The sequence below is a fragment of the Halichoeres trimaculatus genome, unplaced genomic scaffold (genome assembly GCF_033239565.1).
Source record: "Halichoeres trimaculatus isolate MK-OKI-2021-1 unplaced genomic scaffold, fHalTri1.1 fHalTri1_scaffold_18, whole genome shotgun sequence".
Lineage (NCBI taxonomy): Eukaryota > Metazoa > Chordata > Actinopteri > Labriformes > Labridae > Halichoeres > Halichoeres trimaculatus.
The window spans coordinates 4043025-4056005 of NW_027437196.1; the positions used below are offsets into that span (position 1 = coordinate 4043025).

Genomic DNA, 12981 nt, shown 5'->3' on the forward strand with positions numbered 1-12981 from the left:
AACTTAATCCAATGTCAGGCGGAGCTGGAGGACAAGCCGGCAGTCTGAGGTGTAATTAGCCGTGTCAGCTTCTTGATTGCTGAAATATGAAGCTTTACAGCCGTGAATAGACAGTTAGAATCAGAGACACAAGTGTAAAACTATGATTTCTGGTATGTTCACCCTCTATCCTCCGGTCCTTATGAATGGAGTTCCACAGGGTTCCCCTTTAGGTCCCATTCTGTTTTTCATTTGCATGTTACACATTTGTAGCAATCCCTACAGCTGATGCTGCCTCAGTTTTAATGTTTTGCAGATGATAATGTCATTGACAGCAAACTGAGGACAACTATCTAACTTTGTCCAAGACAAGGATTTGATTCAATGGGTTGCTTTTACCATTTTGACTCATAAAGTTTCATTTACTTTTCTTTTTTTTTTGTTCCTGTGGTAGTAACCTATATATTTCTGCGTTTTCTTGTATACGCTTAGACTCATCCTCAGATGAATGAAAATTCTGAGTTGTGACACCAACGTAAAACAAGTAGATTACATGTATTTGATTGGGCTAATGTTTTAGAGGCTCTTTTTGTATTTCAGGCCTGTTGTGTTGTCTTTTAAACAATTCTCAGTTGGGTTTTAAAAACATCAACAGAGTGAATGCTCTTCATTTCTTCTTTTGGTCCTCAGAAGTACTGACAGAGTCAGCTCTCCTGCCACACCACACTTCATAGGCGATCTTTAGAAATATTCTCTACCACTTTTTTTCAGGCTGATACCAGTACAAGTACTCCCTCCTAAGTACGGAGTACTAATACTTCTTGTACCATTGATCCATAAAATTTTAATTCAAGTGGTCAGATCCTTTAGAACATAGATAGCATGGTCACTTTACATCTAAATTACAACTTTACATAAACAACTCTTTGAGTTTTATATTTATTTTTAAGAAATTAACAAAAGTGCAAAATAAAACTAATCACTGTTTCGATTCTATTAGGATATTTTTTGGGGGGTTGCCGATTTGGTTTAAATTGTGATTTTTCAATAATTTTGATTTTTGCGTTTTTTTAGTTTGCCTTTTTCACACCAGACCTTGGGAAAAAGTTAAATGATGATCATAATGTCTACAGACTTTATCAGGAGCCACGTTTTCCCATAAAATGCACATCACATGAGTCAGAGAGAAACATTTCGCCCTCTGCTGGGGAAAAGTGGGAACTTCTTTCCAATCCAGTTTATAAACAAAGACTGAAATTAAGAATTTGAATTTGGAAAAAAAAAAGATTGTTTTGATAAAGAATCCCAATTTTGATATTGTCGAACAAAAAATCCTGATATTTTGAACTCGACTTTTTCTCCAAATCCTAGTCTGAACAGGGTGTGGTGCATATTTGCCATGGTGTCCACAGTGATGCAAGATTTTTTTGCTTTGAGTATTGGCTGCTTGTATTGGCTGCTGGTTTTGGCAGCCTTAATGAATAGTGATTTTTTGAAGAAAGGCTGGTATCACCCTGATAACTGATACCAATACCGGTACTCATCCATCCCTTGCAATTGCTGATGTTTCTTTTTTGCTAGCTTTGTCTCAGAGATAAACAAAGCATGTTGTTAATATTGTTCAAATACACTTCTGACTTGCAAATCTTTTGTCTGTGTGTAAAATGTGTATCTAAACATCAAAACATTCATCATTTTAAGAATGTAACGTCAGAATTTGCTTGTTTTGTTCAGCAGTAATAATTACCTTTTACGTGGATATGTTGTCGTAAAGTGATCTATGCTTTATTGGTACTGTCACAGTTTTATAGTTGGTTTAAGCACAAGCCCTTGAAGACTTGGGAACATTGTTAACAAGCTGTCTAGCTGTGTCCTGCACTGCTAGGGCAGCATACATGTTGTTACGATCGTCAATTTACAACCATGTGGGATTTTTTTTTTTCTTTGTCTGTTTTGATTTTCTAATTTTAACAGAAAAATATTAATTTAGCATTAACAGTACCTGAAAAACAGATTGAAGCCTCATATGGTATCACTCAATTTATCACTCATGAAGCATGCTCCAAGCAGACCCTGTGTTTGTCACTATAAATAAAATTAATTTGAAATTTAAGCCATGATTCCCTCCAACCGCCCTCTATTCTGTCGAGCACAGCACACCAGATCCTGTCATCGCCTCAGCTTTGATGACAACGTGTAGTAGAAGGTTAGAGTCACGAGTTTAGGATGTGTTGAATGCTGTTGGTGTCTTCTGTATTAGATGACATTGGTGTGTGTTTCCCTTGGTGGTAGTGCTGACTGCTGTTTGTCAACACAGCATTGTCAGCAATGTGTCCCGTCCTCATCCACTTCTTCTTTTGAAAATAAAGTTGATTTAATACTAAAAATACTGTAGTTTTACTTTTTAAATCTGTTTGGCAGCTTCTGAAAGTCAGATTTTACAAGGGAATCTCTGAATAAAGACCTCCAGTTCACAACAACTCAATAAATTGCTAACTGCTGTCGACGTTTAGTGGCAGAGGAAGACAGTAAAACAGCTCCAAGGACGTGTCAGTCCTCCACCTGGAAACAAACGCTGCACTGTAAGCACTCGAACACAATGGCTGCCCACACGGTGGAAAAGACTCAAATCTGGAGAAGAATCAAGGCCAAATGTTTTATAAATTCAAGATGGAAAGATGACAAATAAAAAGTATTTCAAGCTGGGTTTTTCTGTCCCGGTGTGTAAGAAATGCTTCAGCTGAACCTTTTTTTTTCTTTGAGCAATTTGTGCAAAAGCTGACAACCAGTTATTGAAAAGTTGCATGAGGTTTTAACGGTTTCTTCCCAAAGCCTTGGATCTGGACTCTTAAAGACGACAGCTTCTGATCAAACATGTTTAATAGATCTTCATGTGTCCTGTCGTGTGTGGGAGTCACCGACTGAATCCCTGACAAACACCCTCCATTGTCAATTAGAACCAAGCCTGCTGCTGCACCGTCCGCGTGCTGCAAGTCGTCTAATTGATTCATAACATTCCTTGCCAAGATGAATGCAAATAATGATTCATTCATCTATTATTCATGCCCGCTGATCACACACGCGCTCGCAAACAATAGCAGGTGTCCTGCTTAAGACTGGCAAACGGCAACGTTCCACACCTCCGGTTCGTTTTGCAGAATACACGAGCCATGGCTTCATCCAAGATTTATTTTCTTCCTCAGTCTCATTATTTCATCTAGCATGTCAGCTGACACACACAAAGCAGATAGCAGAAAGTATTGCAGGGTAATGCGAGCTTATGGGAGATCTTGTGTTCTATGGTTGGATCGGCCTCGGTACTGATGCGATGTGTGGTCGTCTGCCAGAGCATGCTGGGTGCGGGTTTGAGGGAATAAAAAAGACCACATTGGGAAGAGAGTAACAGTAACGCCACCAAAACAGGATCATCTCATCCTGGTCATCTGTTCACATCGTGTGCACCATAAAAAGAAGCATCATAGACGATATAAAGTCTGGGACATCACTATATGAAGCCAAAAAATGGTTAGAGGTGAAACATGTTGGATGCACTAAACAATATTATACAAATACTTTAGAGAATGAAAACAGGAACATCTATTTTACTTTATTAGTCGACATGTTGCAGGTGATCTACTCAGACTGCATACTCAATTAATAACAGGAGCAAATCACCCTTTTAAATGAGGATTTAGCTTGTGCTACCTGCTGCACCATAGACTGTTAAAAGTGAGATCGCCACAAAAACTGCTTCCCCTGGTGGCTGGCTGCAGTATAGGTTAAAAAATCCATCTCCCCAGTCATCCAGATGGGCTGTGGTCAAACTTTAAAAAATGAATACACCTGGTAGAAATGTTTCTCACGTCAGATTGTTGTGGTGATTTGAAGATATCATTTGGCTGCCTTGAAATCAAGTCCTCTGTTTTCTGAAAAGTTTCATTTTCATTAGTTATATGAGGTTGAAAACAAGGTTCTACATCACGTTTAACGATGATTGACAGCTGACATTTTGTATATTTTTTTCAGGGATTGTAAAACATGTCGGGAGGGAGAGTCAAGAAGTGATTAGACTCTCCACTCAGACTCTCCCTCACAGTTTCTACTGCGCAGACTCTGGCTACACAACTCCTTCGATGGCGGCGCCTATGATGGGGGTATTTTGACTTCAAAACTGTACAAAGGTGAATGGCAGAGCCATGCTGTCCACTCTATCAACAGTCTGTAGCTGTCACCTTGGGGAGTTTGGGCAAGCAGAGTGACCGTACACAAAAAATGAAGTTTGAAGCCATGGAGGTAGAAAAATCAGACACATGGGTCACAGGCTACTGCTCAGGAGGTGATAGCTGCGTCCAATGTGGTACATGATTTTTTTTAGGGGTGGGAGAAGAAATTCTATATTGGGATCTTTTGATTGACAATATCAAAATCAAGATTCTTTGTCAAAAGATTGTTTTTTTTATTTTAAATTCAAATTCTTCATTTCAGTCTTTGTTTATGAACTAGATAAGAAAAAAGTTCCACTTTTCTCCAGCAGAGGGCAAAATGTTTATCTCTGACTCACGTGATGTGCATTTTATGGGAAACTATGGCTCCTGATAAAGTCTGTAGAAAATATGTTAAAAAGGTCATAAAATCGAATCACGAGGGAAGAATTTTGCCCAAGCTCTATATTTTATTTGGTTGATCCCCTTCATGATCTTTGTGTTCTTTTCTCACAATGGCGCCGCTCTTTCTCTCTGACCCACTGCGACACATCCTCTGCCTGAACTTTTCTGACTTGCAGCGTCTCACTGTGCCTCTGTCAACTCACATCTTCTCCTCTTATCCATGCTGAGCTCTCATCCAAAGAGCGCACCGCTCTCACCCACAGTAGTTTACGAGCAGGATTTTGGTTGACAAGCTCCACCAGACCCCTCCTCTAAAGACGTCAATGGCAGTGAACAAAGACATTTTAATATCGGCCAGTTGAAGGACCCACACATGGCGGAGGCTTGTCACTTCACACATGCAATCAAACCAAACAAAGTCGAGGTGACAACAGGAATGGGCATGACGATTGCGAGTGAGGATAGCAAATTTTTGCTAGGGCCTTTAATTGGCAACATCGTAAAAAAGAATCATATCACTTAAGCTGCTCCAGCCTGACGTAACCCTTAAGAATGTGGAGTATTTTGGACAAGACGCTCTGACTTAGGTTTTATTCAATCACCCATAAAAATGTGAATTTACAAATCTTTTCCTCTTTGTGTTTTCACTTGATTAGTTCTGCACTACAGTTTTGTAATTTCCCAGAATTCAGATTAATTAATTACAAATAATGTGATTAATTAAATTAATTTTTTAATAGGCTGACTGCACCACATTTAAGTGCAGAAAAGTTTCTCCTAACCACTTTTAATATGTCTGCAATGCAGTCAGTCAGTCATAATTTGAAGAGCCACACTTTTTTTTAGGGAACGCAGGAAGATAAATTAGCAGGTCATCTGCACGGCAGTGAAAGGCGAGGTTATACCTTGCTGTAATAGACCCCAGAGGCAACATTTGAGTCCCCCAAAAAAAACAATAAAAACTTTTACTTTTACTTAACTACAAGTTGCACAAGGACAAACTGATCGTAGAGTGTTGTTTCAGTTACCTCGCCGTTGAAAAGCAGTCGTCCAAAGAGCTGCCGGGCCTCCTCCAAGCCTCCTTCCAAATACACTGCCCCTAGAGGAAATAAATAAAAAATATTTTAGGACAGATGGAAATGATGCATCACACTTCCTGTAACATGGAGTTAAAAAGTTGTAAATAAAACCCATAAAAATCTGCACTCACTGTGGAAAAAAAGCATGATGTGAATTACTGCTACAAAAATAATCTTGCAATTCTGAGGCAATTTCTGACTTCTCTCCTAATGGAAAACTTAAAATTAATTGAAGTCGGCAATGAGTTATAAGTGCTTTATTAAAAGTAGGAGTGCATTTTTATTGCTTTTTGGCGGCGAAATGACCTCAGGCTTCCTGCAGATCCTCCTCCCTGAGTTAGAATGGGGAAAAAAAGGAGAAAGAGGAGGAGGAGAGGAAGGTATACGTGCATCCTGACACTGTAAAGGATGTGGCCAAGGTCATGTGAACATACAAGTGGAGAGTTTAGATGCTGAGCTTGTGTCTCATGCACCGGTGTGAATAGAAAAACGCACACAGATCCACCTACAGACGTTCCTACTTCATGCTCCAACCTCTTAATGCACTGTGTGGACTTCAGTATAACGTCCTCTTTGTGGCTCGCCTACACGCTCAGTGCAGATGTCTGCACCGTGCACAAAATAAGGTGGATCCAGCTTGAATTGTGTGGGAAATAAACACACACACCCGTCAACTCAGACACAAAAAAAAGACAGGGGACAAAGATAGCAATGAGGGAGAGGATGGGAACCAAATTGCGAAGAGCTGCTGTCAAAGCAAGCAAAAAAAAACAAGACAAGTATTCCAAATTTCTTTCTCAGAGGAGAAAATGTGCTGCATCTTGGGCTCATTCAGCGCCTCTGCAGAAGTCAACTGTCCTTTGTGTGTGTTGTTGTTTTGCTCTTGAACTGTTTCATCTGAAATCAGTGGAACTATCATGGTGCCTTTAAGCTGCGTACAACTTCGAACCATCACACTTAGGGTGGCTCATTCAATTTAGAAAGCAATAACCACCTGGCAAATTGGGTATACAATCGTGCAGCGGTTTTTATTATGTGCATAAATGAGCCAGTGGAAATGGGGCGCAGGTCTAAATGCGCAAACTGCTTTCATGGACGACATCAAAAACATATGAGAGATTCATCATCTGGGGGAGGGAAACTGCTTTCAGATGGCTAACAGGCCATTTACACACATACACACACACACACGCGCGTGGAGGAGACGCAGCCTACATAACCCCAACCATAAAAAATACAAACAGAGCACCTCGCACAAAGACAAGCAGAAAAGCACAGTCACTCAGTCACTTTGAAACAGAGTGGGAAATCACTAACAGCCATTGCCCAAATGTTCGGAAAATTTGATTAAGCCTGACAACTCTGTCTCACCCCGGCAGTGGCTCCAGCGAGAAGCAGGTTCTCATTCATTTGGAGAGTCTGTATTAATATAAAAAGCTAGTGAGTGTTAAAATAATGAAGGGAGCATGTTAATTTGGAAGGTACCAGCCATTGTAATTCTACATTAGAGTCAGAAGGAAATTAGATTTCTGAGAATGATACCACTGCCAGTTTTAAGAGGCAGAAAAGATGGCAGGTGTGTCTTAGGATATCGTGAAATTTTCAGCAGGAGTCTAAATTGAATCTTTTATTTGGATTTGAAAAGACGGGACTGAGCAGGAGAGCCTGGAGGGCTGATTTCCTAAACAAATAACTCTATCAGAGCTCCTGTGAGGAGTTTGTAGCTGCTGAGGAACACACTGAAATGAGCACTGATGCTTCAGTCTGACCACAAAAGATGGAAAGAGCATCAGAAAGAACACTGCTCATGCCTTGTTTGCTGTTTTCAAATCTAAAACTGCAGCAGCAGGTCTCACACACGGCTGAAGAGCTTTGTTTTATGTTTTCCAGGGTAGAGACTCTTGATACATACAGATCATTAAAAGAAGCAGGATGAGATTTTGTTGTTAAATATCACTTTTGCATATGCAAGACAAGATCAGCAAAGACTTTTTTATCCGCAAGAGGCGCCACATAAACCATTAGCATTGTTTTCTGAATTATATTTCTGTTGAAAAAATAACTGAATACAGTTTTCACATAATAAATAGTATGGAGCTTTAATTTGAAAAAGCAAACCCACATTGATATATCCAGAAGCTGATGCAGTTACTAAAGTTACTGAAGGAGCTGAGATTTGTGCGTCAAGAAAATGAACTTAAATTGTTATACTGAATTTAAAAAGCATGATCTGAAATTGAATCTGATGTTTTGAAATGATTTCATTTCCTTTGAAATTTGTTTAACTTATCTAAAATTCAAACTCTTCTTATCCCTTAAAATAAAAAATATATAATTAAGTTGAGTTTGACTATTTTTGACCATTACTATTAAAGATCCCATTTTATGCAAAAATCCCCTTATTATGTCTTGTAGTGAAATTTGTGGGTCTTTGGTTTTCCTCCCAGCCCACAAAATGTGACATTTAATGACCAAAACTGTACTTAGTAGTGCTTGTGAATGTGAAATCCTGACCTAAAATGAGCTGTTTGGAATTTACGGGATTTGCTGACGTCAGCGATTCCCTTTTTTGACCAATCAGGAGCAAGTCTGACCTGATTGGTCCACCGGAGCAGATACCCCCGCCCACTCCTCTCCCAGCCGGGAGGAGAATGCCAAAGTTGAAGAGCCATCACTGCTCTGTTTTTGGCTGTAAACAGCCACATAGTTCCATGCACAGGCTTCCCATCTCAGAAGAAGACAAGACTTAGTAGCTAGAGTTTATTTATCAATGAAATGTTCCAGCTACACTCAGTAAAACTGTGCATGTGTGTGCTAGTCACTTCATGGCCGACTGCCTTTCCAACTTTGGACAGTCCAACAGAGGGCTAGCGAAGAGACTGGTCCTGAATCCAGGTGCACTACCAACCATCCTCCAACAAACCTGGGACCCTGGAAATGTGAGTTTTTTAAATGCTGTGTGCTGTGGAGCAGATAGCTTCAGGATGCTAACTTTATCTGCTGTTAGCCTGTTGTTTTAGCCTGTAATGTTACGGTAAACGAGCTTCACTGTTTTCTAAACATTGTGCACTCGGAGCTCGTGGCGTCGCTCTCAGTGACGTGGAAGAGCAGGGCGGTATCAGCAGTGGTTCATTTACATATGAAGGCCACGCCCACTAAATCAGAGCGTTCTGAACAGAGGGGCTATGAGAGCCTGGAACACATCCACGTGGTCCTCGCAATGATGGCTTGGTCCTGTTTGCAGCAGGTCACAGCATAAAACAACAGTCCTATTTTACTGGCTGTGATGCATCAATTTAACAAAAACAGAAGATTGGAGACCACCTGAAAACGGCCAGTGATTTTCAAAATAAAACACACTGTGCCCAAATCAAACGGTACTTAGCTCGACTGCAACAACAAACCGACATATCAGGCAGAGCCACACCAGGGGTCAACAGGTTTAAGGTCTTAGGGCTCAAACAAAAATGAGGTGAGGCTCAATAAAGGAGGTACAATGTGAAGTCTGCAAGGTTAGTCTAGCATATCTTTGGATTATTTTCGAATAGTTACCTGCAAATACTGAATGGCACTTTTGCCCAAAACGCCCATCCCCTGTCCAATATCTTTTATTTTGTCATTTGTGCTGCTTTTGAGCTGTTTACCACTTTGGTCATCTCCGCTTGTTTTAAACGCCCTTTAAAAATAAAGTGAGTTGAGTCTGTACTCCTCCTCCGGGCAGAGCCAGCTGAGAAAGCACCATTAGCATGACGTCTGAAGATGAGGGACTAAATTATCATGTTAAAGAAAACTAGTTTCGGAACGCAATCTGGTCCATACGAGAGGAGCCTTATAACTGAAGGCTCGACCTCCCATACTACTTTTAGAAACTGAAGGTACGATGAGCAGACTTCGTTCCTAAGGGGTAATACAGGAGGAGATGTGCTCTCTTCTCTTAGTCCCAGTCATACTTAAAACTGCAGCAGTGTCTTATCTAATTTCACTGTCCAACTAAAGAGCTGGTCCAAGATTTCAGTCAGTTGTGGAGCAAACGTGAATTTTGCTTAACATTTAACTTTTTTATCCCATCGTTAAGAGGTTGAATTACAGAATAGTCTGTTAGATTTTAAGAGGGAAAGAGACTCTCAATGATGAAATCTTAACCAAGGTTTCAGCAGCTCAGTTTAACCTGCCCTCTGTTGTTTTTCCTCAGATAAAGCTCAGGGAAACACTGATTTGGTTTCAAACAGTGTTTCTGTTCTCATTTCAGATCAGAAAATTTAATGAGAGTTTGTGTTTAGAGGCAGGTTTCACTTTGATACACAACATGAATTCAATATGTCATTGTTAAACTGAGTTTCCAAACAGTGAGATCTGTCTTTTTAGCCCATATGCAATCTCCAGTTTTTCATTGACCTCCTTTCGAGGGTTCACAGCTTAGACTCTGCTGGACCCCCATGTCTGCAGAGTGGTGGGATGCTGACATATTACTGGAAGTGGAGTCTCCTGGCGGTCTTGGTGGGCTGTATGTTTTCATGATGTCAGCTGCAGCTCCACAGCCTGACTGAGCGAACCACAAAGCACTGATCTCCGTTTAATGATTACAGCGAGTTGTGCGATTGATTGGATCGCTTTAGGGCAGACTTTTTTGCATGGACAGCCGCCTTGTCAGAAGCATTCAGGCTTGATTTAACTACATTTCTTGGTTTCTTCATCCAGCAGGCTTTGATTGACACCAAAGATGCTTTGAGTTTTTTGTACCTGTTCAGATCTCCTGAGGCTCTCCTGGTTCCTCCGTCTCCTCCCACGTTTGGTTGAACTTTTAAAAATCTACCAAGAAGCAAAACTTTGAGTTTCATCAACTTAAAGGCCTCTTTCTGAATCTGATGTGTCATCATATCACGAGGAAGACCGCCTCCCAGCCTCGCCCACACCCCCCCCAGCCCCAGCGCTCAAACACATGAATGTATTATGAGTGATAGTTGAAAGGCGTTCAGAGCTCGGTCCTGGGAGGCGGCTCTCGTCCTCCCACAGCTGGTCTCCAGAGGAAACATCTGCTGTGCAGCAGAACCAAGAAGTGAGGTCTCCATTATGGTTAAACCACAAATCTAAGGGCTGATGCAGAGCGGAAAACATCCTGTGAAGAACCGCTCCCGTCTCCAGAGCCTGCTGCGGTCAGGCTGAGGGAGACGCTCGCCCTTTCACGCCTGGTCTGCTGATAGACATCTGTATGGGCTTCTGTGGCCTGCTGTGTTTATGGAGCTCATACTTACAGACGCTGATTTAGAGGCTTTTTATACAGGGACTTTTAATGGTCATCAGATGTTCAGGAAATGACCCATTTAGGTTTTTTAATCAGTTCTTATAGTAGAAAACACAACAGATTCCAGATTTATACTCTTAAAAGTGCAACTTAGGCCTGATTCAAAAACAGTATCTACTTAAATTTCACGTTTTAGTGCATTTTACAAAGAATTAGTTGTTTATTTTATACAAAAGTTTCTATAAAAAGAAGCAGAGACAGATAAAAAAATATATTTCAATGAGGAAAGAAACTTTTTACATGAGCATTTCTTGACTTAATTTTCAAGAAGTAGAAGTAAACCTTTGTTTTTGTGTTTAAGTGCATCTATAAATAAGCTCTAGAAGCTGCCGTTAAAGCTCCTGTGGTGCCTCTTCTGGACAAAGCAGTATGTCATGTTGCAGATTTTTTTCCCTATATATTTATATATATATATATATATATATATATATATATATATATATATATATATGAGGAGGATGATCAGGATTGGTCTGTGAGTCCATCCAATTCCCCGTCTCCCTCGCTTCACACCGTCATGCCCATGGTCCCACCTCGTCCTTCCCCACTACCCCTCTCATGTCAGCTAGCTGCTCAGCTACCGGAGCGTCATGGAGCCAGAGAAGACCGAAACCAGGAAGCTGTTACTGTTACCCTCCACAGGGAAGGGAAGAAAACAAGGATGACTGTCTTGTTTGTTACGCCGGCTTCCTGCTCTGTCGGAGGGGGCGTGTTGTTAGGAGGTGAAGAAGGGCGATACGAGCTGGGGGGCGGGATCTTGGAACACGGAGGGGAGGGGTGAGTGAGGCTGCGTTTTTCAAATGTGTCTCATCAGCCAAACTGGGTTTCAGATCGTAGACCATAGCTTTAAAAGGACTTACGTATCACTTTTCTAGATTCTCAAACAGGAATGCACAATATATCGGTATCAATATCGATATCGGCCAACATTGGTCATTTTTTTACGTACCGGTATCGGCTGATAACTACTCGTTAGCTGCCAGCATTTTCACAGCATCTTGAACGATCTTTCAAGACCCCAAAAATATTGTTTTGTATGACTATGTAAACACCAAAACTACCTAAGAAGAGTGGACTCTCTTCTTTTATGCCTCTCTTCCTGTTTTTGATCCAAAAAAACAGACAAAACATAATTTTTTGATCAAGTTCATCTCGGGTGCGCCATCCTTTGATCTGCTCTTTCTCTCTGAACTCCCTCGACACATCATCTCTGATCTCTTTTCTACCAATATTAATATCTGTAAATATCAGTTATCGGCCACAACAACAATATCATTTTCAGACATTGGTATTAGGGCTGCACGATTATCGCAATCGCAATGTCAGCACATGCTATTCAGATTTTTCTCCATGATAACGAAGCAAGTCTGTAGACTCATCATGACACAACTTTTTTTATTAAATCGCAAGCACAATCGCAATCGTAATATTGTCCACCTAATCGCAAATCGCACCTTTTCCCCAAATCGTGCAGCACTAATTGGTATCAGCCAAAATTTTCATATTGGTGCAGCCCTGTTCTCTAAGATGTTTGACTTCATCTGCAACTAATAAAGAGTCTTGTGAGGTTAATGAAAGTGGATTTTTTTTCTGTAATTGGACCCTAAAAGGAACCAAAACCCACAGTTATCAATCACAAACTCGAAACAGGTCACAGAGAACGAACTCTAACAAAGTTTTCATGCTGTACTTTGAGGAGAATATCAGTCATGGCCGGAGACGGCCGGCCACTAATGAATCTCCACATCTGTCAGCCGTCTAATTCAGACAGCCTGTAGACTGTACAGTGTTATGTTTAGGAATAGAACTCCAATGTCTGTGGGCTTTCAGTGACCAATAAAAACCCAGAGTCAGGGGCATATGAAACACCAGCGGCTGACAGTCACATTAATAACCTAGAATGAATTATTCAAAAACGCTCAGGCTCTAATCCATCAAATAATATATTAAGCCGCTCGCGCTCAGCTCAATGGGGGCTGAAGCAGCAGACGGACACGGAAAGCAACACATTAAA

At 40.8% G+C, this 12981-nt stretch overlaps 1 protein-coding gene across 1 annotated transcript in view; it reads right to left on the reverse strand.

Moving 5' to 3' along the window:
- drosha (drosha ribonuclease III) overlaps window positions 1-12981 on the reverse strand; it is a 176415-nt gene that overhangs the window by 73021 nt on the left and 90413 nt on the right. Inside the window, exon 23 of the mRNA XM_074693775.1 lies at window positions 5615-5685. Coding sequence (XP_074549876.1) covers window positions 5615-5685 — 71 coding nt within the window. The remainder of the gene's footprint in view (window positions 1-5614; window positions 5686-12981) is intronic.